General features: G+C 42.9%; 1 protein-coding gene across 2 annotated transcripts; it reads right to left on the bottom strand.

Moving 5' to 3' along the window:
* Positions 1–1,638: 1,638 nt before the first annotated feature.
* On the bottom strand, positions 1,639–25,718 carry ap2a1 (adaptor related protein complex 2 subunit alpha 1). Of its 2 annotated transcripts, XM_034538718.1 has the most exons (21): positions 24,864–25,718; positions 22,100–22,311; positions 17,628–17,821; positions 17,317–17,446; positions 16,985–17,086; positions 16,154–16,413; positions 15,669–15,837; positions 14,190–14,327; positions 13,375–13,557; positions 12,574–12,671; positions 12,263–12,494; positions 11,855–12,040; positions 11,308–11,462; positions 7,196–7,258; positions 6,515–6,597; positions 5,838–5,927; positions 5,186–5,309; positions 4,657–4,773; positions 4,451–4,520; positions 3,984–4,118; positions 1,639–3,158 (listed from the first exon to the last, which is right to left on the bottom strand). In XM_034538718.1, exons 1-21 carry the CDS (start codon positions 24,928–24,930, stop codon positions 3,081–3,083), a joined length of 2,886 nt encoding a protein of 961 aa, XP_034394609.1. In that variant the 5' UTR covers positions 24,931–25,718; the 3' UTR covers positions 1,639–3,080. The 2 variants fall into 2 exon arrangements, with proteins under 2 accessions (XP_034394609.1, XP_034394610.1); XM_034538719.1 differs by lacking the exon at positions 7,196–7,258.
* Positions 25,719–26,144: the final 426 nt, after the last annotated feature.

Raw genomic sequence — 26,144 nt, 5'->3', positions numbered from 1 at the left:
ATAAAAACAAGACCCCGGAAAGCACGACTGTTTTCTGGACTCTGTGGAGACTGGAGCGGAGCTTTCAGCTGTTTCACAGCGAAGCTCGGTGGCTCTCACGAGGAAAAGGGTTGTCGCGAGTCTTTGAGCTCATTAAACATTAAACATCCGTCATACAGGACAGTACAATACAATTGTGTTATCTTTAATATACTTTTTGGAGTCAAATGTATTAATTCAATTATAATTATTAATTTGCTGATGAATAATTTCTAATGAAATTGGCCTATCAGTGACATATTTGGAAAGCTGAATGAATTAAATCTTCATCTTCAAGGCAGAGAGCAGCACCTTCCTCAGGAAGCTGGAGATGTGGGTCAGGCAACTCGATCAAGGGAATATTGATTCCTTTGAGAATCGGAGTGAATTTGAATTAATACTGATACAACTTGATGGCTCACACATATCTGCACTCATTTTGTTTTTAACCGGTTGCACATTATGGTTTTGAAAATATATTTAGTGTAAAACTATAGCCAAATATTTGAACTTGTTTCGTTTAGTTTTGCACAGGTTGCACTTTATTGTTATTATCTTGAAAATATATCCAGTGCCAAACATGTTAATTGCAGCCACAATAAGTTATTTGCCAAATATTAGTTATTTTTTGCACAACTTTATTTGCATTGTTCTAACAAAGTGATTGCACTTTATTTGTTTTTGTCTGATGGAGCAATCTGGTTTAATTAAGTGATTGCAATTTTATTTATTCTATTATTTGAAAAAGCACAGATGGAGGAGTCACAAAAAAATTGTTGTTTCAATAAAAATTCTGCACGAACATTTTTCTTCCTCCGAAGTGGGGCGCGACAGAAAAAGTTTGAGAACCACTGCTGTAGATACACGTTCTGCATCCATGGACACACGTGACTGAAAAGTATTGACCAATCACGTTCGAGTGGGTGTTGGTTGTATGCAAGTAACATTCAGTGTGGAGAGCGTTGGTGTTTAGATTGTGGGCGGAGCTACTGCAAACACGGACGAAAACCAAAAGGCAGAGTTAGTTCTCTTTTACAGCATCTGGACCCCGACAAGCCAGCGCACCGGCACCGGGGCGGGAGTCAGCCGGTTGTCATCATTTATGAATAAATAGAAATAAAGCTTTCTGAATGCACTTCTGAATGGGCTAACATTTCAAGAATAATCAAATGTTAAGAGCAAGACTGTGAAATGTGTTAATAATAAAATAACTATTCAACTATGGCAAGTTTAGTCTTACAGCTTTTTGGGCAGTGTATTTATTAATAATAATAATAATGGTCCAAAATGATGTGAAACTGCTTAGTTTAAAGTCAAAATCCTTGACGTTCTATCTCCTGGTACATTCACTGTAGAAATGGGTGCCAATGCTGGCACTGTGCCACAGATCAAGGCCTGTGACATCATGACTGATGGAGTCATGGCACACAGGGCGTAACAAGTGAGCACCTGAACCAGAGGGCATACTTTGATACTGGATGTCTTTTACGTACCTCACAACACTGAGGAACGGGACAAGTTCACAATGACTTAATGCTTCCTTTGACCCTGTTGACCCCCTACTGAGTCATCATGTAGCACCAGGAGACAATAAGACACTGCAAGACAGGAGGCGGCATATCGGATATAGGGCATAGTTTTACTTTCACATTTTTTCATTACAGAGTAAATCTTATTTCTAACACAGGTATTGGACAGGTTCTTAACACCGATACACAAGGCTGCATTAGCTAGTGGATACTGCATACATACACACACACACAATGACAAAATGAGTACGTTTTCCACTACAGAGTTCAATGTCCTGTGATTACCGTGCAGCCACACAATGTAATGTGACCATGTATTAGAAATGTCTTTTTTCTTACCTGCCACACACACACACACACACACACACACACACACAGCCACAGCCACACACACACAGCCACACACACAGTCCCCAGAACATTTACTGTAGTGGTTATGTAGACATCACATTTGTTTGCATTGGTTTCTTGAATAAATGCTTGTCTGGAGAAGCAGGAATATGAATGTGTATATATGTGTAATAGACTGTTTTCTGTCCAGCCTGGGATGGAACAGGCTCATATATGTTGGTTCTGGATTTAGCTGCTGCAGCAGCATCTTCACTGGCTACCAAACTGTTGAATCCTACAGGTGATTGACGAGTGTACAGACTCACAGACGCTTCCAGAAGCAACTGGAACCGTCTCCCAGGTGGAAGAGGCCGACTCCAATGGTGTAAAAGTCTCATCCCTACCCGTCATCTACAGAGCGTCCATTCTGTGCCATCCTTCTACTCCAGTGGCTTGGTTATAGGAATGTCTCAGAAAGCCATAAAGTAATACACTGGCACGTATTTACATACACATCAATAACATAAACGAGTGAGCTAATTATTTGAAATGAGAGGACCCCCATTAAAAGGTTTCCAGGAGGGGGGGTCAGTTCATTCGGGGGAAAAGTAAGGTGAATCACGCTGGAGGGTCTCAAAGTGGTCTCAACGCCGGAAGTGCATTTTCACAGGGAATGCTTGACGGAAATGAGTGGGAGAAGCAGCACAGACCAGAGTTCTGGACCTGGACCGCCAGGTCTCACTCCACGAGGAATCATGGAGGCCTCATACGAGGGCGTGTGTGTACACGTTTATATGAGTATGCAAGCTTCACTCATTTGACTTCAAGGAAGGCTCAACCAATTCAGAGGGTACACACACAGTCAGGATGGAGCAGAATGGGACCCCCAGCACAACCATGGGACACACACACGCACACGCACACACACACACACGCACGCACGCACACTCCAGCTACACAGGTAAATACAACGAGAATGTAGCATCATGTTAATAAACAAGTAGAAGATGAAATGGAATCAGAATCTGGGACAAGAATAATGAACATTATATTGCCGCTGCTGCTAGCAGTGGCTGCTTTTTCCCTTATGTAGGTTACACCTTTTTTTACTCAAAGATTCTTTGTTGGGGTGGGGGGGGGGCTCCAGGGAGAGGTCGCTGGTGGGGCTGGTGGGAGTACTGGTTACGGTAGAGGTCTGGACTCTTAGAACTGTTGGGCCAGCAGCTCGCAGAGACGCATGGACACAGAGTCCTTGCTGCAACGCAGGGTCAGACGGTACATCTGTACACGCAGAGAGAGAGAGATTTATTATTATTTACCCCAGGTGAAAACATAGTAAAGGGTCTGACTGTTAAAGTGGTGAGAAATTGATTGTGCATGTCCCAGATGATTACTCAAGGAAACATTATGTTCATCTAAAAGAAGAACCACCAACAGGTAAGCTGTCAAAAGGCAATTTGAACACAAACTTTGCTCAGTGGTGATAACACCAGATGAAAAATGGCTGCATTTTTTTAAACAACAGAGGTGACCTGGCCGTACTCTGGTCCTGGCTCAAGTGTCGGTTTAACAGGGTGTATAAAAAAAACAAAGCGGTTCTGTTAATATAACAGGACAAATAGAATTGGAAATTCAATAGACAGCAGAAATATATATTTCACATTCTAATCTACATCCTCAGATGCACAAGATGAACACGGACAAATGGGACATGGACCTGTACTATAGATCTTTTCTAGTCTTCCGACCACTCAAAGCTCTTTAACACTACATGACATGATTCACCTATTCACACACTGATGGGAGGAGCTAAGGTTCACCTGCACATCAGCAGTAACTAACCCACCCATCCATATAGACATTTTGGGGTTAAGTGTCTTGCCCAAGGACACATGGACATGGACTGGTGGAGCTGATTGAAGGCCCACCCTGCTCACCACTTAGCCACAGCCGCCCCGACAAAACCTTTCTGTTTGTAGCTTCTCTTCAAACTAAATATACTATTGGCTATACTGTGTCTATGCTGCACATGAGGTTATGAAATGTATTCATAATCTCCAATATTTACCAGCTAGTCGCGCACTGAGGCTGAATGATTGATCGTACCTGTGCCTGGCCGTTGGGCTCCAGCCTCAGCAGACAGCCCACCTGCTGGCCCTTGGTCTGGATCACTCCAGCACACACGTAGTTCTCTGGGTTTGGATCCACGTCGTCCAACAGGGCCGTTCCTAGTCCCAGAAGCTACGCACAAACATATCACCACATGTGGAGAATGAAGGAGGCCATAATAGGAGGACAGAAATATCATAATAAAAGATATTGATGACAAAAAGTGTGTATTACGAGAGGCAAAAGTTGTTCTGGCTCAATGTTATAAATATGGATTTTCATACACTTTCAAAAAACAATTAAACTGGCATAATCAACATGGCTTACATAATTTAACATCCTTTCTTCCGATTGCATAACAAAGATATATATCTATATTTTTACTATGCAACATTGTGCTGTAGCGTTACTGTACATTCACTCTATGATGCAGACAGATTGAGATGATCATAATAAAGACATACCTTCGCCTTCAGGACTTCAGTGTCCATGCCGTGGTTAGCCTTGAATATCTTCTGTGCTTCTTGTTGAGGCCTGGGGATAGTTAACACACACACACACACACACACACACACATTAACACACACTCTCTCTCTCTCACACACACACACATTCACACACATTCACAGACTCACCCCCCCCCCCCCTCTCCCCCCTCTCCCTCTCTCACTGGCTCAGCTGTTTCCAGCGCTGGAAGAAGTCGTGTGAGGTCATCTCAGTTGGCTGAAAGAACTTGTTGATGGTGACCGGCAGCTTCAGGCTCAGGTTCTGCAGCGCTCCACCATATCTGAACATAACACAGACACCTGACTTTGATCATATCAAATGTGAAGTAGCTTTACACACAGCATTGATATCCTCAACAATCCTTCCAAATGTAATATAACAACATGTAGAACGTATGTTGAAAGTACGACTGCTTAGACTTCAGACGTTGAACAACGTGGGCATTTTTCGTAAAATGAAAGAAAATGTTTTTGTCAAAAAAAAGAAGAAGAAAAAAAGCTTTATGTTCCTTAATGTAAGGCATTGAAAAAGTGTTGAAACATTAACAATCTTAAATGATACTGAGCCCTCCATACCTGCCCTGTTGGAGAATCCATAGAGTGAAAGAAAACTGCAGATTCTTCAAGTGGATTCATCAAACTCAATCTGGAGCTTTTCCCTGCTCAGCATCAGGACCGGGTGTTTGAGTTTACCTGAACTTGATGTTGAGCAGCGGGGCCTCGGAGAAGTCCGTCAGACACTCGATGTTGAGGACCTGTTGGATCTGGGCTCCGCCCTCTACCAGTGGTTCTACTGGTTTGGTCTGAACGTTGAGCTGTGGCTGGTTGTCAAGGGCCATCAAGACAGCACACAGGCTGAGTGTGACGAGTATGAGACAGTGCTACAGGGATCACTGTATGAAAATATGAAGCATGTTCTTTCTAGTGTTTTCTGCCACTGATCATTTCAATTGTAGATCCTTCCATTTAAAGGTTATGTGTGTAAATGTTTACATGTAATTACCTTTTTGTGATTGCCAATGGGAGAAACAGATCTTAACGTGAGTTGAGAAACTTTCTGGGTTGCTTATAACAGTTCTGTGGACTGAATTCTATGGAAAGGACTGTCCCAAGTGCCTTCACTCTCTTCAGCTCCAGAAGTATGCAACCATAGCTCACAGTTAGCTTACAGATGTAGTCGCCAACATCATTAAACCTTCAGGCACATCGGCCCAAGATAGACCTTCCGTAGTGGCTGGAGCTAATTCAAATTCAGCCAGAGCCAGCACCGGGGGGTCTGATCCCAGACGATGGCTTGGTTGCTACAGCGGGTAACTGAGGAAACATGAGTGCACAGAAAGGATATGAGACTGCAGCTCCCCAGGACAGCTGACTGTGGTGGTGAAGCTGGCAAACTGCACCGACGTCTTGTTCCCGTAGAATAAGTACATTCTCCCTGGAAGAGACGAGGTCATTCTGTTTATAACATGGCTTGTGCGTCATGGAGTACTCAGATTATCCAATGTACCCATGAACCAACTGAAACAAACCACGCCCAATAACCAAAGCATGCTGTTTGTTATGTAGAGGTGAGGTCTGGAAATCCATTTGTCTTCTCTCTACCACCTCCACCTGCATGGACCTATTCTCACTGGTATATGCATACTGGTATGTACAGTATATCTGTCTTGTAAAAATGTCTTTTATTAAAACATTTGTAGAGAATACAATGTAATAAAACCTTGGAAGGCGGAAATGGATGTACCAGGTTAAAGGGACATTGGTTGTAGTCGGAGCACAGGAAATCTGTCCATGCAACAATATATCTGTCCATATCTAACGACATCTAACAATATGTCATTTTGTGCACATCTTTTCCTGAAATGTAGTTTGGAGACTTCATCAGAGATTCCTCCAGGTGAAAGAACCCAAAGACTTAAAGTCTCCCGATAGCCAAACAGCTTAGCGCCCTGATGCCAGTAGAGCGTGAACTGGCCTCAACTGGAGCGCGTCAAGAACAGCTTTTCTGTGAAGACAGCTCACCTAGATTCTGACGATACTCGGACTTGATGCCAATCTGTAGCAGCTGATTCTCAAACAGAACCCCGTTGTTCTTGCACACAAACCTGTAGGACATTTAAAGGGTTAGGCATCAACACTACATTATGCTTTGACACTTGTTCTTCCATCATCCCTATTTTACCAGCTAAATAGTGTTTGTTCTAGTCTTAACTGGTCTTCGTTGCTGCGTGGTGGAAATGGCATAGAGTGTCTTCAACGTATATAAAGTTGTATTCAGAACTTTCTTTATCCCCCCACGTTATAAATAATGATGCACATAAAGGTCAGTTGCCACAGCACAACAGTACAAATAAAGTGTTTGACATTTTATAGCTAATCTGTCACAAGTTACTCAAACTTGAACTTGGGTTGGTCTAGCTGCAGCTGATGAAGTTGCATGAGTTAGTGCTTGTAGCCAATCCACACAGCAGGAAGTTCCAGTTAAACAACGGATATCTCTGTGCTGCTGTCTTCTGTTGAGCCAGGGACCTAGTTATGCCATTATCTGATCAGCTGATAGTAATAGTTCATTATTTTAGAAAACTTGGAAAACAGCATGGCTAACAGACCAGGGAAAGTGGTCTCTAATGGAACCTTTTTTTCAAACAGGAAGCCATCACCACAAGTATGGGAGGTATGCTTACACACAGAGAAAAAGCTTACTTGTTAAGAAGTTCGTCTGCCTCAGACAGAAGAGTATCAGGATCCTCAGAGGGAGGAGCAGAGCTGAGAGACCCCAGGGCAGCCCACAGGACAGAGGAGGGATGGATACAGACAGGCAAAGGGACCAATGGGAGAGCAGCAACGAGATGAAACGCAGGACACAGGGACAGAGATTGGTGAAGAGAAACATGAGAGAAGAAGAAAGAAGGAGAAAATGCAAAGGTTGTTAGTAAAAGAAATGTGTACAAAATTGATATCATTACACAATGAAAGGTAGTAACACTGTATAATAAATACTCATACAGTGCAGTCAGAATGTATTTAGACAATGTATATTGTTTTGGTGCTATACACAAAGTAAACCATAGGTATAGCTTTGATTTGTGTTTGTATACAGGTTATACGCAGAGTCCTACTACACAGTTCAAAATGTTACATTAATCACAGGCCACGGCAACCTAAAGTCACCGTGTGCTCGAGTACAGGAAAGTATTCACTGTCCAAATGTGTACAGACCGCACTCTATGTTTAAAAGCACATGCGTAGTGGACACATGGAGCTTGATGCCATGAACACGCCTGGTTAAGGTAACTGGGGGTTTGGTCTTCACAGCGTTTACCACACGTTAGAAGAGCTGCAGGACATAACTGAGCTTTTGTTGGAGCGTTTACAACCTACACACCTGGTGTAGATGCCAACAGCACGTCTAATGTCCTACCAGAAGTGAGTTACTAGTTACTAGATATTGTTATATTGAATTATAGCTTGGTCGAGGTGGAGCAGTTTGTGTATCGATAAAAGCAAAAAGTGACAGACTTGGAGATTATAAACTTACTGGAATGAAAACAGAGATGTCACATTTACAACTCGTTTTCTAGATTGTTCTCCACCAATTTGACTGGAGTTCATTTAATGACATCATCGTATTACACCCTCTCCTTCTGCAGTGGTTTATTGGCACCTTATGGAAAACAAGCTATGTGGATGCATTTAACTCCTAATATTCACATAACACTCATGTGCATGTCCTCTTGCACTGCATTTCCATAGAAACCCGGCTAGTGACTCAGGAAATTATGTTTGCATCCTTATAATATGGTTGCGCCCTTATTCTTCTACTTGTGAAGGCTTTCTGATCATTTGGTCAGACCTCTGGAGTGTTTTACTAAAACTAAAACCTTTTCCTCAGAGAAATATACAGAACAGCTGAAACCACATTGTGGCTGTTATGTTCAGTTTGCCATTGATACTGCTCATACCAATATGTCATTGTCATTGTTAGGGACTTTTGTGATTGATGAACTTGGAGACATGAGTAGGTCAGGCTACTTTATAAGATAAGACAGAGAGAGAGAGAGAGAGAGAGAGAGAGAGAGAGAGAGAGAGAGAGAGAGAGAGAGAAAGAGAGAGAGAGACAGAAAGAGAGAGAGATAGACTGAAAGAGAGAGAGAGAGATAGACAGAGAGAGAAAGAGAAAGACAGAAAGAGAAAGAGAGAGAGATACCAAAATGGAATGTGCATCAAGCTACCCATTGAGTGTAGTGTGTGTGAGCAGTGACGTGTTCAATTCAAGATAAAACACATGTGTCATGTTTGCATTGTTCTAGCTACAGCTGTAGTTTTCTACTGGGCCCTTACTCAGAGTCACCAGAGCCCTCCACCAATAGGGAATCAGAGGTCTCGGTGGGCGGTTCCAGATCTCTGTCACTGTCCAATCACGGTTGAGGACAGGAGACACACAGGCAGGCACGCACACATACATACACATACAAACACGCACACAGGCAGGCACGCACACACGCACACACACACACACGCAGGCACACGCCCACACACACACACACACGCAGGCACATGCCCGCCCACACACACACACGCAGGCACATGCCCGCCCGCCCACACACACACACACACACACACACACACACACACACACACACACACACACACACACACACACACACACACACACACACACACACACACACACACACACACACACACAGGGAAATGAAGAGAAGGGAAAGAGAAAAAGACGAAAGACAGTCACATACACAGCAAGATAAAAAGAACAGACACTGTAGCGGACCTGCCGACCATGAAGACCAGTCTGCTGTGGCTCTGGACAGCTTGTGCCCAACCAACACACTTTGATTGATTACAGCAGTCCTTTTCTCCTCACTAGGTTTACAATACAACACTTACACTCTAAAGAATAGACTCAAAGTAAGTAAAGGGTAAAGGGAACGTCGAGGGACAAATCTGAGACGGTAATGTACTTCCAAATCTTCTGTCCTGAATCTCAGACTTTCCTGGTGGTCACCACGATCTCCTTATTTTGACCAAAAGTGACCACTTCGTCCCAGTGGAGCACAAACAGTACCAGTGGCTAGATAGCCAGATAAGAAGACATATCCCTCCTAACATCCCCCATACTGGTCTAAGGACCAACACACAGCTTGTGAACAAGGCCAACTCAAATGTTGGAGTGAGTCTTAAATGGAATTACTAATGATCTTTATATAGATAGTTAAGCCATGCTGTAGCATTACCTACCAAGGGACTTATTGACAGCACTTTCATGCAGCAATATGTATCCAACAGGCAGTCTGGATGTTACCTTCCACACAGTATGGCAGCTTTATTTGGCTTTCTGGTATTATATTGCCTTACATCCGGCTTCTGCTTTGTGTGTCAAAGCAATGTGTAAACTTGTAGTGGACTCGTCTTGGAGGACATAATTCAAAGGACTAGTCGGATAGATTACAACATGAGTGACAGCATCCCTTTAAGAGCAGGTATCGTAATCATGGCAACGCAATGGCATTGAGGGGTTAAAGGTGACGGGATGTCAGTGTCAAAGGGATGATTGTGAGTGGAATAAACAGCCCAACAGATAACCCTTGTCGACTGCGTTCATTCCGGCGCTCCTACAAAAGTGCTACATAAATTAAGTTATTACCATTAATAACTACTACAAAATACCTTGAAGGATCAACTTGACCGAAATACTGACATAAATAATGAGTATAAAACTAGTTTGCTTCTGGCAAGCGCTGCTAACTGCAAAGAGGACGGAGGGCAAGGGACAGATTCAACGTTTTTGAACAGTCACCATATTTTTAAAAAGTAATATCAGCATTCAGTATCTGACTAGGAATGTCTTCAGGTCGACAGGTCCATATAAGACAAAGATAGAGCAAAGAAACAGAGCCAGCACGGACACATTACAACTAGTTGCATCGTAGTCTAACAGCGCAAACACACCACAAACATCACGACTGTTACTACAATGACAAATTGAGACAGAAAACAACAGAATATGACAAATTCACTCATTCATCTCCATTGCGGTCCAAACCCCAGTTCAGCCCAATCCAGTATGAGAGCCACTTCTTGAATAGCCAGTGTCTTTCCTTCATATTTGGCTATGTTGGGGATGTTTCTGGGCTGAATTCGGACCCAATGTGGGGGTGTAATCCCCAGCCAATAAGCATTCTCAGGCCAAACATGCAGCTTTGTGGTGCTCGTCAGCCTCCAGAGGCTCAAGGTATGTGGCTCTCTTCAGCGTCTGATACACACCCGGCTTTATCAGACTGGGTCAGTCAGCCAGAGAGCAGACAGCGCACTAAAGATGAAGCTGGCCTTGGGCTGCGTTCATTCCAAAATCCACCACCTTCCCGCAGGTTAGTGAGGTGTGGATGTGTGCATTGTATTCTTCTAGTTCTCACTAACGGTGGCCCCCATCTCTCTCCCTCTTTCTCACTTGATTGCTCGCTCGTTGAGCCGGAGAGGAGGGGCGAACTTTAATAAGTTGTTGTTATCAACAACCCACAATGTGACTACATATTATACTTTTAAGTATCCGGGTTTCTTAAACGTCATGTCAACTAGAAACTGGTCACTGTAATTGGTTCCACAGCTAGATGACCTGCTTGTAACCTGCTTGTTTCCCTGGGTCACCTGGTTGGACAGTAATGCTGTCTCAAGCAGACAGAGTCTCTCTCCTTTGGCAGCAAGACACTATTATCAGCAAGCGTTGTTGTAGCACGGCATACTGGACTTTGGCTCACTTGGATTCCACATCTGCATATCAAGAGATTACTTCTCACCTGAGGAAGCCGTCGTCGTTCACAGCAGCAGAGGGTGCAGCCGGCCCCGCCTCAGAGAACACATCCACCAATAGGCTGCCGGTACTGGTTGGCGTAGCACCAATGGGAGCTGCTGAACGGATCCCTAGTAGGTCTGCGGATGGTGACGGGGTGGACTGGAAAACAAAAGGAAACTTGCAGTATGGCCAAGAAAATGTAGTACAGCTGCTGGTGTAAACGGTAAATGGACTATACTTGTACTTCTCTTCTCTAGTCTTCCGACCTCTCAAAGCTCTTTAACACTACATGTCATCATTCATCCATTCACACCCATTCATACACTGATGGGAGGGGCTACCGTGCAACGTGCCACCTGCCCATCAGGACCATTTAAACATCCAAACCCATTCACACACACACCGCAGAAAAAAAGGACACATCGACATGGACTAGCAGGAATCGAACCGCCTATCCTCTGATTGAAGGACAATCCCGCTCTCCCACTGATCCACAGTCACCCTATATACATAAAAAGGCAGCTGGAGGCAACCAACACATATCTGCTTACTGCGTTGGAGGCAGACATGGCTGCTGTGTCCGGCCCCCTGTCGCCCCCTCCATTCAACTCCCCGCCCTCCCTTTTATCGTCCAGCTCTGGCACAGACACGGCACCGGGCCCTTTCTTCTTTTTCAGCTTGGCCAAGATTGACGACTCCCTTTCTGGGAAGGGAGGCATCTCCTCCAGAACAGTGGCCTGAGGGAACAGAGAGGGGTTTGGACTGAAAGAGCTGCTCACATGTGACATTATAGAACGTTTCCAGTTCATTTCATGTTGCAATGAATGACATAAGCCGACAGACGGTAAACATGGACCTAAGCTGTCACTAACTGCCTGCAATGCAACTCTGTTCAACCACAAATTGTCTATTGTATCATTATTACTGGAGCCGAGCTGCGTTTAGTCATCAGGACTAACCAGGACATCAGTGCTAGCAATGGAAGAGAGCTTCAGGTACTCGACAGCCCGCTGCTGCAGCTCCACATCTGAGTTGCGGATCTGGCTGTCGCAGCGCAGCACCTCCTGGATGGTGGCCTTGGTCTCTGGGAACAGGTTGATAAACTTGATGTAAGCGGACAGCAGCAGGGCGCGAGTCGGCACAGAGCACAGATGGAACTTGGAGTGGAGAAGGTTGAACTGGACCAGGGGGCTGTGTGAACGGACAGCAACGTTACTATTTATCATTTCAACAGTCAACTTAGAACCCTGGCAGTTAAAAACCAACCGACCTGGAGCGAGGGTCGCCAGCAATGAGGTTACCAAACTCTCCCAGGATGTAGCCTCCAACCTTCACCATGTTCTCATGGCAGGCAGGGGCCTGCAAGGCCTGTAAGAGACAATACGATGATGATATGATTCAACATACTGTTACAATTACAACACAACAGTGCTAAACAACACATTTCATCTACCCTTTTCGCTCAGAAATGACATTCCTTTGTTTTATACATGCCACGATGAGCCGCAATTCATCAACACACTGGGGAATTCTTCCTTCGCATAATTATTATTATTGAATGGCCCGAGTTTCTTTAATGAGTTCATGAGTTTCTTAAAAATTAACACGGTAAAAGACATTTCTTCTTTTCAAACCTATTTTTCTACTTTTAAGCAATAATCTATGTTGGTTATGACATTTACACAGCAGTTTTATTGCTGAAATATGTGATTATGGCCATTTCACAGGAGGCTTCATCCTGCTTTGCTACTGTGTCCAATAGGTCAAGCAGTTTATTTATACAAACTTAAATGTAAGTTTCAAACAAATACCCAGTGTAACTTCTGGAAGAATGGCGGGTTAAGGTTAAGGGTAAGGGTTCAAACGTGAAGGAATGAAAACCCAGGCTTAACCCTGACGTTACCTCGCTAACCCCAAATTCAGCCTAGATTAAGTAACAAATATGCAAATCTGGAGATGGGCAATCATTTTTCTAGTTGCTAGTCTCATAATGATACATTGTGAACAACAAATCTGTGTCCTGACCAGAGCCGCACGGCTTTTAGTGACATTTAGTTGTGTGTGGTGGTACCTCAAAGACCGTCTTGGCGGCGTAGCCCTGCACGTCGTCTCGGTTGATGACGATCTGAATGACGCGATACCACACCTCTTCGCTGACGTAGTCGCCAGCAATGCGGATGAGGTTAAGAATGGTATCCACGTACCAGGAGTAGTCCACGGCATACTTCTCTGCAAGGATGGCCACTTTCAGCACCTGGATGAGGAAAGGCACAACAAGTCACTGCTCCATCTGGTGGTATGTCATGTTGTGCAAAATAAATCAGATTTGATCATTTTGGACACTGCTGAATGCGAGACTTAAAGTAAGGTTAATTGTTTGGTTTGTCAGAATTAATATATATTTTTTAACACTGCCAGACTCTTTTTTTGATGCAGATGAATTCAATATCCCCCCTCCTCTCTACCTCCTGTTTCACGGAGGTCCATTCATACATTGTCATATTCATTTAAATGTGTTTATATAACTCTGTAACTCTCATTCTGTACACATGACATCTATTGCTTCTGTCCATCCGGGGAGAGGGGTCCTCCTCTGTTGCTCTCCTGAAGGTTTCTTCCCTTTTTTCCCTGTCAAAGGTTATTTTTGGGGAGTTTTTCCTGATCCGATGTGAGGTCCTGGGACAGGGATGTCGTATGTGTACAGATTGTAAAGCCCTCTGAGGCAAATTTGTAATTTGTGATATTGGGCTATACAAAATAAACTGAATTGAATTGAATATACAGCTGGTGGAATACAAACCACCTTCAACAATTCACACTTGACATTTAGAGAGGAATATATTGGGAAAGAAAGAATACTGCATATTACAAAATGTTCCAACCCACCATCTCTTCTCTGATGGAGTAGTCTGCCGTCTCAAGGTAGCTGAGCATCTCGGCTACGATCTGCTTGGCGTTGCTGCGATCGCACATGGCATACAGCAGATCAGCTGCCCTCTGTCGAACACTCACATCCCTCTCAGTCTGGAGACACAGGAATAAAAGGAAGCAGCCAACAAGTTAAAGACATCTGTGGAACTGTGGGCTGTGTTTATGACCAGTATAATATAAATATATATAGAATTAAGCATTTAACCAAAAATAAAAACATGGGAAAATGCATGCAGTCAGAAAGTTCAGTTAAAAGAAGCAAGAGTGACAGATTGTCAACTTTGAGAGCAGCGTGGGACTCAAACAGCCGTACTGTGCTTTGACCCCCCCACCCAGCAGACGACCAACAGCCGGTATTTGATGAGTTGAGGGAAATCGACTCGGCTGCCTTTGTAAAGCTGAAGGAAGAAATAATGTGTTGCCGTCTTGGTTCGGGATCTGTGTTGATGCGTTATAATTCTTAGAAATATTTTCGCACAACGCAATTGGTTGATGCATTTATTCGCCATGTAAAAAAATAAACCTTGCTTCAGGAAAGAAAAGAAAAAAATACGTAGCTTTGTTTGCTGATATTCAAACCACGCAGAAGATTAAGATGTAGTAGCCTGCGTCTATCTAGCTTCCACACGTTTTATATAGTGATTTATACTAGAAATGACAAATGTCTCCCCAGAGCAAGCTGCCTTATTTAGGTTTCTGTGGTGACATTATGAGAGATTCTCCAGGTAACACCTCATTGCAACATCACAAAGGTTCCTCCTTTAAAAGCGGACCACAGGAATAAATAGACACAGGGCCTCCGACACAATGCGAGGACATTCAAACAGAAAAACAATGCAGTCAAACAGATTGTGTTGCTGGTGCATTCAGTTACGACTCGGAGAAATATGTGTTTTAACATGTCGGCCACAGACCTCTCTGGGGTTCTAACATATCCACGATGTGAACTAGAAGACACCACAGGGTCTTTGGTCATTGTACATGAGTCCGGATATGAAAATGCACCTGCTGGTATCCTGATGACATTACATTCACTCTAGATGTTTTTTTATATGGACCACCAACCTCGTTGGAAATTCATTGATTAGGAATAAGCCCTTGAAATGTGCCAACTCGTTTTCAAAGGGCTAACTGCACCGATGGTGCAAGTGTCCACAACAATGCATGCACACACTGTGGCAGCTGGGGACTTGCACATACTGCACCTAGCGGCTCATGATGGATTGACCCGTTTGTGCATTGGGTAATCGTTTGTGAAGCACTTCACCAAAGCAGCCCTGCATACAAGGCAATAATGTTGCCAGTTAACCGGTAATGATCGGTTAACGAGGGTCAGCTGTGAGAAGCTGTTTGTTTTGTCATTAGCGTCCCTATTATAGTGTATTATGTAGGAATGTGTAGGTACAAATCACACTGCCAGGTGTTAGACACCACCTTGAGGGCGTTGATGACGGTCTCGATGTGCGTCTTGACGGCTTCATGGGAGAACTCGGAGCTGGCCAGAGTACACATGCTCTCCAGAGCCAGGTAGCGCAGGTTGGTCTCTCTGTGCTGCAGGAACTGGCCCAGCTGATTACAGGCTCGCACCAGCAGGTTTGGCTCACTGCGGAACAGAAACCAACACTTACTTCATGGCAGGCCAGTTAGGACCAAGCAAGAATAGCTGAAGTTTGACTTCACACTAATTAATTGACCAAAATAACTACATCATTTTTGAGACTGTAAAATACATTTATTTTTAAGGGTTAGTCATATTGAATTATTTCAATAATCCAAGTGTGAACATGCAATCGAAAAGCCACCATAAAAACCAGTACGATGTCAGTTTCATCAACATCAATCCTAATTTTTAAAAAGGCCCATCATAATACTCAAGGTCTTCTTTAAATATTTGAATACCTTCTGCTCAGAATACTCACCTGTCATAGTGGATTATCAGGGAGATAGCCTCAAACAAGATAGCATTTTTGGCATTGGAGTGCTGCACCTTCTTAGACTTGGGTGGCTCCTGGGCCTTATTGAGGATGGTCTCCAGACACTCTACCAGTCGGCCTTTGACAGCGCCATCTTCTGGTGGAGGGTAGCACTGCAGCAGACGCAGCAGCTTGCAAGAGAGCCAGGGTGCAGGAACAAAGTAGTAGGTGTAATCCTGTAAATCAGTGGAGGCCGACGACACAATCTGGAGGGACAACACAATTTTTCTTTTAATTTATTATGGCCAGTCAAAACTGAACCCAGGCAAGCCAAAGTGCAGCTTACTAGATAAAGAAATGAGCAGAATTCCCCGTATTCACTGTCAGAAACCTGGGAATCGAGTCAGCTTGGGAATGTTTTGCAGACAGTGTTTCTATTTAGCTTGAAATTGTATCGTTTCAAAACGCTGCTGTTTACCACTAAAGTGCAAAGAAGGAAATAAGCAGTGGTCTAACTAACAAATATAAGCTTTGATCTTGTTTGAGTGTATCAGAATCTCATACAAAACAGAGCTGACTATGCTTTAGAAAATATTTTTAATTGACAGAAATGCATGCATGTAGTGTAAAGTGAGACAATTTAAACACCTTAGACAATCTATTTTGTGATACTATGAAAACAAACCACTTAAAAGACCTGAGTGGTCCATTTATAATTTGGTAAAGAGAATAATACATAGACAGAAAATAAAACTGACGAATAACTGGATTCATTTTTCAAAGTTCTCCTTACAATTGATTGCTTATGACACAAAACACACACAAGCCCACACTCACCCTGCTAAGTCGGGAAACGGCCAGGGAAACACAGGTCTTGAACTCATCTGGATTCTTCTGGCTCAGACAGGTGATCAGAGAGATCGCTGCTGTCACCACACCCTAAACCAAAAGGTAATACTGGTTATAACCAAACCCTAAACTACTTATAACCAGACAAGTTTCAACCTAAACGCATAATAGATATGTTAGCTAATCAATGTTAGTGTTTATGTTAGAAATCATTTCAGCTCTTTAACAACTCAATTAAAGATGCACACACAAACAGGCACAACAAGGCTGCATCATGTAACTACATTCTTGGTGTGAAGGGGTCTGAAATGGGTGCTCACCATGTGTTGATCATTGAGCAGGTGCACCACACGTGATGTCCACTCACCCATCAGCACCAAGTCAGGAGAGGTCTTATAGAGCCGCAGCAGACACAGGGCAGCGGACTGTTTCACGCTGTCCATCGTATCACTGTGGTGCATCACATTCACATTAACAGCAGCCAAGTGAAGTCACATTGAAGTAAAGCCACATGATAGAAAACGGTCTCGGATTCATCACTTCCAGCAAAGCATGAGAAAGAATGGGACAACTGAGGATAGCTTCCTTTAATTTGACTTCCTGGAGCCTCTACAGCAGAAGTCACACTCACCCAGCAACCAGGATCCGAGGGATCTCACTGGCGAAGGCCTCGGCCATCTCACGGCTCCCCACATTGGCGATGCAGTGAAGTGCCAAGCACATGAAGGTGGGGTTGCGGCTGGACAGGTCATTCTTGATGGCGTTGTTGATCAGACGAATTAGCTCACTGTTGCTGTTCACCAGCACTGAGATGAACAGGTAGCCCTGGAGTAACAGAACAAGACAGCAATGGCACCAATGAGAACAGTGGAGGTCTAATCTAAATAATAATGAATGGGGTGGACAAAATATTAGAAAAACACAAGTTATCAGCAGCAGACACAGCAGCCTCCACAACGACCATGAAGTTGAATCAACTGCTCTAAAACAGATTCAGAAATAGAACGCGAGGCCAATTCTGTACTTCCCCTTCAGACAGCAGATGGATGATGAGAAAGAGAAATGAGAAAGACACCCTGGTAACAAACATCCCCGAGCTGGACTCAAACCAGGGACGTTGCCATTCCTGGTCATTAGTTATAGTTGGATGGACTTGAGTTTTCTTTAACACAAAAAAAGTTCCTACTAAAATTAATTGCATGCATCTCTGAATTCTAACAGACATAATTAATGCATTTCCTTCCACCTTTCACACCAAGGCAGCCGTGAAGTGTCCCAGTGGTCCATCAGCTGTTTGTACTGCAATGAACAGACACTCAACTCTCCAAACTGGAAACAAGCTCTACATTACGTCGAAAAGTTACAACAAGATCACATTTCTGATGAAGCATGATATTGGAATCAGCGTGAATGCTGAGCTTGATTGCAGTCATCATTCATGACTGGACTAGTATTACTAGGGGACTATAATCCCATACAGGGGCTGGCTAAATGCATTGAACAAATAAACAACTGGGTGTGCCAGAATGTTCTTCAATTAAATAAAGATAAATTAGAAGTAATTGTTTTCTCATTATTTTATTGGTTGGATTATTATTGGCATCTGAAATTTGCTGAACTCAAAACAGCTGTGAGGAAAAAAAACAGTGCACTGCGAACTGCAAATGTTGAATATTTGATGTGGATAGGCTCATAGAGATAGATGGGCTGGAATTTTTTAATGGATGCATGATTTATTCACATTAAATATTTGCATAGCTTAAACATAATATAAACTTTGTCAAGTCAAATACAGGCTTTTAGTTTAATAAACAACACATATTATCAACAAAAGCAATACTGGCCATCAGGTGAACATTTGCATTAGCAGTGACCACATGAGTGCAATGATGCCTCCCACTGGAGTCCAAGAACCGTTCCTGAGTTTGGCCGTGGGAAGTGAATCTACACTCTCTCCATCAGCACGAGCACCCACACTTGACTTATGGGCCAAATGTCAGCCTCTTAGGGCAAAAACTGGGAAGACTTTTACAGTCCGACTGATCAAGTCATTAGTTCTTTATCATTGAGCTCTGTGTAAGATGTGAAGTGACAGATTCTACTGGATCGTAATAGAGATCCTGACTCAACATTATTCAGCTTACTCCACATTTCCGCTTCCTGAGAAAATCAGGAAATAACCACAGTGGCCGAGGTATTTGTTCTGCTTTAACATTTAGAACATGAAACTAGGTACAAATCTTTCAAATGGCATTCAAAGGGGACACATTCATTGAGTATCATATGTAAAGGAGGTACTGCACACTTGTTTAATGAGTTGTAAAGTAAATGATAGGTTCTTTGATGAAAACTTAAAAGCTTGTGATAATATTTACTTTTCTTACCAAATTTATTCAGGATGCATAGATACAATTTCCAGTATCAGATCCCACACTGTGCTCATGTGCGATACAACCCCACAGCTCAAATGAAGGGGGCTAGAAACCCAACAGCTCCGGCCCACCTGGGCTTACCTTTAAGGTGGACTAGAGCTTAATCCTGGAGTTTTGAGCAGCTTTTTATGTTCCTTCTTTTAACTGATAGCACAGTTAAATGGCTCATTGACATCCCTACTGCAAACAATGCTCTGTTAGTATTTGTTTTCATCAATTCAATGCAGAAATGTACCATCATTCTATGTTCTAGCTGATGGATTAGATTTGCATTGGAGGCTTTGTTCCATGTTGCAAGGTTAAGTCATTTGTGAGATGGGAACACTTATCTATGGAGGTAAAATCAGATTGAATTTGAGATAAATTAAGTTTCGATGTGTAGATCACCCTGTCATCTGCATATGAATGAGATGAGCAGGCAAAGCAAATTTATGGGAGGTCATTAACAAAAACAATTTAAAAAAAAGAAGAACCTATGATTTGCCCTCTTGTTCCATACACTGCTTTCTATTGTGTAAACAGGCATTAAACCGTAGTAATTAATTTTTGAATAAACCAATAGCATGACAGTTGATCACTATCTCTAAGAAGAGAAAGTGATCAACTAGCCTTTGTGAGATCAATAAAAAATTCCCATGTGACTGTTTTTATTGGATGCAGAAAACACATTTGTATATTTTCAAAAAAGCAGCAGTTGGAGAGAGATTCAATAGATGGATCGATCTAGATTGATATGTGCTAAAATATTATTGGTCTGACAATTCAATTGACATTTTTGGCAATAAAACAAATTGTTAATATGGGTTTGAAGTTATTAGAATATCTCCTCTTTTATGGAGTGACGAGTGAACACTTCCAAATAACTCGTAAGTAATGAGTATGTTCCGCTAAAAGCGCAGCCAACACCAACACTACTTCTCAAAGGAAGCAGGAGCCTCCTGAAGGACTCCTGATGAGCTCAGGACGTCCTGCTAACCCAAAGCCGTTAGAAAATGCACTCATAGCTCAATCCAGAGTTATTCTCCTTCTTCTGTTCTTGTGAATGAGTCAGAGAAAGAAGCTGGATTGTAAATGTCATACTTTATAGCTACCAGCTACTAAAGGAATAATTTTCCCCCATGGACTGGGTAACGCATCACACACACTTTACTCTGATTAAACATATATTTTCAGAGAAAAGACAAAGAGACCAAGTGGCTGAAGTCCCATCCGATATCTGTGATTGATCCATCTTTGTAGTTTGTTTTGGAGGCGTAAGTCTTTATCTCTTAAGCACACAAATGTATGTGAACAGCAGATAAATTACACAGTTCAGCAATAGTAGTATGAAATAAGGTTCTCCTGCCAAATGTTAGCGGCCAATATTCAGTCAAATATGCGATCAGGAGATTAGCATTAATGCTTTCTAGTCCTCAATCCCTGATAATGCAATATAAAATAGATATTAGAAAGCATTCACATCAGAAATCTGCGCCTCTCAAACATCATCATGATTAAGGCTATGCTTCAACATGTTGTGCTTGCATTTACAAAGAGAGGAAAATGAGTTGTGAGCTGAAACCCAGTCTGGGTTAGGTATAAAAACCACCGTCTCCCAGCTGAGAGCAGCGTGATACTGGAGTGTTTGTGATCCTGGCCAGTATGTGGGTGATGACACACAGTTCAATGAGCTCTTATTCTGTCAACTCGGAGTCAACAAACTGGGATCTGGTGGGGTTCAACATAGCAAGAGAACAGTGTTGGATGTGTCATTCTAACAACAACTTCACAGTTTAGCTCTTAGTGGCCAAAACCTGTCAAGGACCAACATGTGCCAGATTCTTCAGCACCTTTCAGACACGAGATCAGGAACAGTGTTGGCTTCACTACTTGTTAAAGTAAAGTAAAGTAGCTTAAGTCTATAATAAGGCAAGTGACTTGCTTGGATGCATAACTTCAGTATGTTGAATTGTTGTGCAATGTAGTCACAATCATGATTTATTGGACAAAACACAATTCCATCTCCTATTTGTTGCACGAACTCTCGATGGACAAAAATAAACATTGAGCAAGTGTAAACCCTTTTAAATGATACTGTGGACGTTCATCCACATCCAGCTTTTCTAATTTAATAATTCCCTTTGAGAAGCTTGAATGGAAACATGGATTTGTGTTTCGGTTGCATATTAACTTTTGAAAATAAAATAAAAAATAATGCAACGTTGGCTAGACCTACAAAATAGTTAGAGAACAAGCTAAAGAAATCTATGTAACGCAAGCCAACGCAAGTTTATTTGATGCAGGCTTATTGTAGAGACAAGGCCCTCTGTTTAATAAGTATATTGGGTCATATATTATATAATAATATATATATATTCTAGTAAGTAGCCTGTTTTCTGATCTGGATTGGATCATAAACATTTGCGATGAGTGAAGGGAATATGGTGACTTTAATTCTATATCTTTTACAGAGAATGTTGACTTGTGTGTCTGAAAACAGGCCTGCAGATGTTTACTTTCCACTGAATGGTCCTTTTCTTCATGTGATTTTCCACTGCTGATAGTACCCAACAATGCAGACGGGATGTTCAGCCAATTGCCGTAGCGTAGCATGAACTGAAGTACAGCCCTACAGAGCTCAATCAATGAATGACACTGACACACACACAGACACACAGACAGGAAGACTTACGATCTGTTTCTCTGTGTACTTGTTGGAGCTCAGCAGGTTGACTGCCTCCATGTGTCCAAAGTCAATGTCATGTCCAAGCAGGAAGATGAAGAGCAACTTGCAGACATACTTCTTCTTGCTGTAGCCATCGAGAGCCTTGTCTCCTTTAAACTTGGAGCGAATGTTGGCCAGCTCTTTATTGATCCGCTTGATTTCAGCTTCCTTGCTCTTACCTGACAGGGGAAAGAAAGTAGTACTAAGTCAGATTTTGGAAACAGAGACATGATGGACTCCATATGTTTTAGTTCAAGACTTAAAAAGGAAACCATCAAGTTTCTGTCAATAAACAACATTTGCTACAAGCAAATTCAATTAATCTACTCTCATACAAACGTGATATGTGAATTCCATCAACAGAGGACAGGGGACATAGGACAGAAAGACCGAAGGACAGGAGGACATGAAGTCATGAAGATAGAGGACATGAAGACAGGAAGACCGAGGACAGCAAGACAGGTGGACAGGAAAACAGGAAGACAGAAGACCGAGGACATGAAGACAGGTGGACAGGAAGACAGAAGACCGAGGACATGAAGACAGGTGGACAGGAAAAAAGGAGGACAGGAAGACCGAGGACATGAAGACAGGTGGACAGGAAGACAGGTGGACAGGAAGACAGAAGACAGAGGGACATAAGGACAGGAGACATGGAGACATGGAGACAGGATACATGAGGACAGGAGGAATGACAGATACTGACTGATATTTGTGCTCTTCATTCTTTATAAACTTCCCTCAGCAAAAAGGTTTATTTTACGGACATTTTAGATCTGTTTCCAGTGAAACATTGAGTTTGTATATTGACGTTGCTGTTGTAAACATCAATGTTATCCTTATTAGATTTCTTTTTCATGCAATATATCAAAAAGCAATTAGAAATTGTGTTGTACATTGCTATGGAAACAGCACAACAAGAAGCTAGAAGTAGAGATAACAGTATAACTGTTACAATGCCATAAATCCAAGTCCAACATTTGGTGTCAACGTGCCATTTACATTTTAAAAACCTCTTCTAACAACCTCTCCTCTCTGCAGTTCAGTCCAAGTTTTATTAATGTTTTGTCCCATGACTGTTGGTCTCAGCACATTCATATTTATACAAATGATCTATTACACCAAAGTGTTTATCAGTAATACAGTTAAGACTACAAAAATATGAATGTGTAGATTAAGTGGCTCTCCTAAATATTTTACTGGTGCTCCTGTAACTGTCTGTAGAGTGCCCCTAGTGGACAAATTAAACAGTCAACATGATGTGGCACACAGTGAACTGCAGACAGCTGCATGAATGTTTGGAGCGAGATGTGCGATTGAGAAACTGTACAGTTTAGGCTATTTCTAAGTGAATACATGCTCCAACTCATCAAGACCCGAGCCCAGTCCCCGGGTCTTGCTTGCCACCACGGAAGCTAGCGACACTTTCCCAGCAGGCGTAATAACTTTTATGGCAGTCGAATATTGGGATCCAGCCCGAACTGCAGGATATACATGATTTTGTATTAATGTTCAGACAACACTGAAACTATCAACTTTCAATACAATACTCTGAAAGTAATAGCTACTGTCAATCCAACAGGGGAAAAAAGAAACAAATGCCTTGTTTACAAAACAACAATGAACTCACAGCAAACCCAATTGTTTAAAAACTGTAAGCCAAAGAGCACAAAGTACCAGTTTGTCTTTCAATAACTACCAAACACTATTCAAGTCAACAACCTCAACCAAGCCAACTGTCTAATGCTGCGTTACATAATTACCGGGTGCACTGTTGTGAAAAAGACGTTGTCATTGTTAGGGGTATTGTGGTCGGTACATGATCTACTGAGACTAAATACATGTGTCAACAGTCAGAGAAAGTGCCATACTGTCCCATCTAACCCTTTCTCTGGGTGTATTCTATCACTGTGGGAAATAGTCAGGTATTCAATGCAATGCATTAGCCATACACATACATTCCTGTCCGCCCCAATTACAGACCTGCCATTATTTGAATTATTAATGGCAGAATTTATGATAAACCGGTATCACAATATATTATTACATATAGTGTGATGGAAAATATTAAGTACAGCAAACAACGTGAAGAGTATTACATAAATTTCAAAAGTTGGAACATCAATCACCATCAATCATTTAGTTTATGAGCCTGATGGCTCTCACCTCCATCTACAGCAACTAACTATGCAGTTAGAATCCATATCTTGGTAGTGAGCATCTAGAAAATGAATTGCAAATGTATGTACAAAATATGACATACCGCTAATCCACTTTCTATATTGAGCAACGATGTATGTCATGATGATGATTCATCGTACTGGTGAGTTGGGGCAGGACCTCCAGTCAGAGAGGGGTCAGGTCGTGTCTCCTCTCACTCAGTTACTCGGACACAGAATGGAATGCTGGCAGCTTCAAATAACCACCTCATTTACAAGTGACCGTACACAGCTGGTGTGTTACGTCATACAGGTGTTTATGGTTTCAATCTGACCGAAGGGACCGCCAACACTCAAAAACAACAAGGCCTCGTACGTTTGCATCCCAGCATCAGAATCATCGTTACGGAACCATCCGCAAGTGTTGCGGATGGTTCCGTTACCGGGAGTCAGCGGCATGTCATTCCACTCACTCAGCATTCAGAGTGGACAACGAGCCGCACGAGGGAAATGACACCTTGAGCAATACACGACACTGGTCAGGGACTACAATGAAACAAAATAGCACTTACAGTTTCTTATGTCCGAAATGAAAACGGCTAATCCGCGCATTCCATCTCCTTTCGACACAGCCGGCATATCTGCAGGTTCCGGTCCTCACTCCGGCCTTAACGTGATCCGTGAAGTGGACTGACGTCGGTCAGCGGTTCGCACCGGGCTGGATGGCAGATGGCCAACTTGACGTTTCGTAGTAACGTTAGGCAACTACTTCGTCGTCGGAGTCGTTCGCTAACGTTACAGCGTTATGATTGGCTGTTACCGACCAAACTCACTGTGCGCGGGCGGGTTGCGAGCTCAGATTAGCTGGATGGCGGTGGATCAACGAGCAGCAGGATAAGTTCACGTTATCCCCGTTAACTGTCTCGTTTCCGCTGGCTAAAACAAGCTAACGATATTTCATTCAATCCTTATCTAACGGTAGCTAACGTTAGACGCGACGCGCACAACACCGGACGGAACCAGTCAACAGACGTAAAACAACCGACTGCTTGACGTCTCTCAGGTGGAGGCCGTCAGACGTGTTGGTGAAGATAGTGTCCGAGAATATAACGTGTTACTTCGAGTCAAGCACCGTAGAGCTAGCTTAACAGCTAGCTAGCTGGGTAGCAATATCATTCAAGGACTGGACCACATCCCCGGTTGACCGGAATAAAAGAGACGGTGTGAACGGCCGACCACGATATCAATTGACCGCGCGGCTCTCTTTATCACGCTCGAAATGTGGGAAGTAAAATGTGCTGTATAATTGATGTCTGTTCTAATTCTCCAGCCTCCACTTCGCTGATGGATAAGGCTCGTGACAGCAGATCCAACAGCGTGACCGCGCGACGCATTCGCGCACGCGTACGCTTCTTTCCGTTGACTGAGTGCAGCCCGGCGCTGATTGGTCCACCTTGCAGTGGCTATGACGTCAGCACAATACTAACCTACAGTGGTCGCTGTCTCTCGGTTTTTCGAACAGGACGGATTGTTGATCAGCGGATTGTGCATGAACTGATCTGTGACTAAACTGAGGACGGAAGGGCGTAGTGATGGAGAGGATATCGATTACAATAACTGGACTGTAGTAGGTAAATATTAACGAGCCAGGAATCATAATAGTGTATCTGGTAGTAGTGTGGAAGGGAGAGAGGAAGGCAGGGTGATGATGAGGATTGTTGAGAAGGAGGGGTTCAAAGTCATTTTGAGATTCAGGGATGATATTAGGAAAGTAAGTCTGGTGGCACTGACTCGCGGTTTGAAGGAGAAAGTTGGCTAAATGTTGATGGCGAAGGTGATGGAGAAGATGCTGG

This window comes from Cyclopterus lumpus, chromosome 8 (assembly GCF_009769545.1).
Source record: "Cyclopterus lumpus isolate fCycLum1 chromosome 8, fCycLum1.pri, whole genome shotgun sequence".
Classification (NCBI taxonomy): Eukaryota; Metazoa; Chordata; class Actinopteri; order Perciformes; family Cyclopteridae; genus Cyclopterus; species Cyclopterus lumpus.
This window is presented reverse-complemented; position numbering and strand designations above follow the sequence as displayed.

What these genes read in the sequence shown, in the direction of transcription:
- ap2a1 (XM_034538718.1), bottom strand. Translation starts at nt 24,930, where the DNA reads ATGCCGGCTGTGTCGAAAGGAGATGGAATGCGCGGATTAGCCGTTTTC. An exon ending in TTGCTAGCACTGATGTCCTG is followed by an intron (nt 12,041 to 12,262) that starts GTTAGTCCTGAT and finishes CTGTTCCCTCAG; the next exon opens with GCCACTGTTCTGGAGGAGAT. An exon ending in GCAGACGAACTTCTTAACAA is followed by an intron (nt 6,598 to 7,195) that starts GTAAGCTTTTTC and finishes AATGTCCTACAG; the next exon opens with GTTTGTGTGCAAGAACAACG.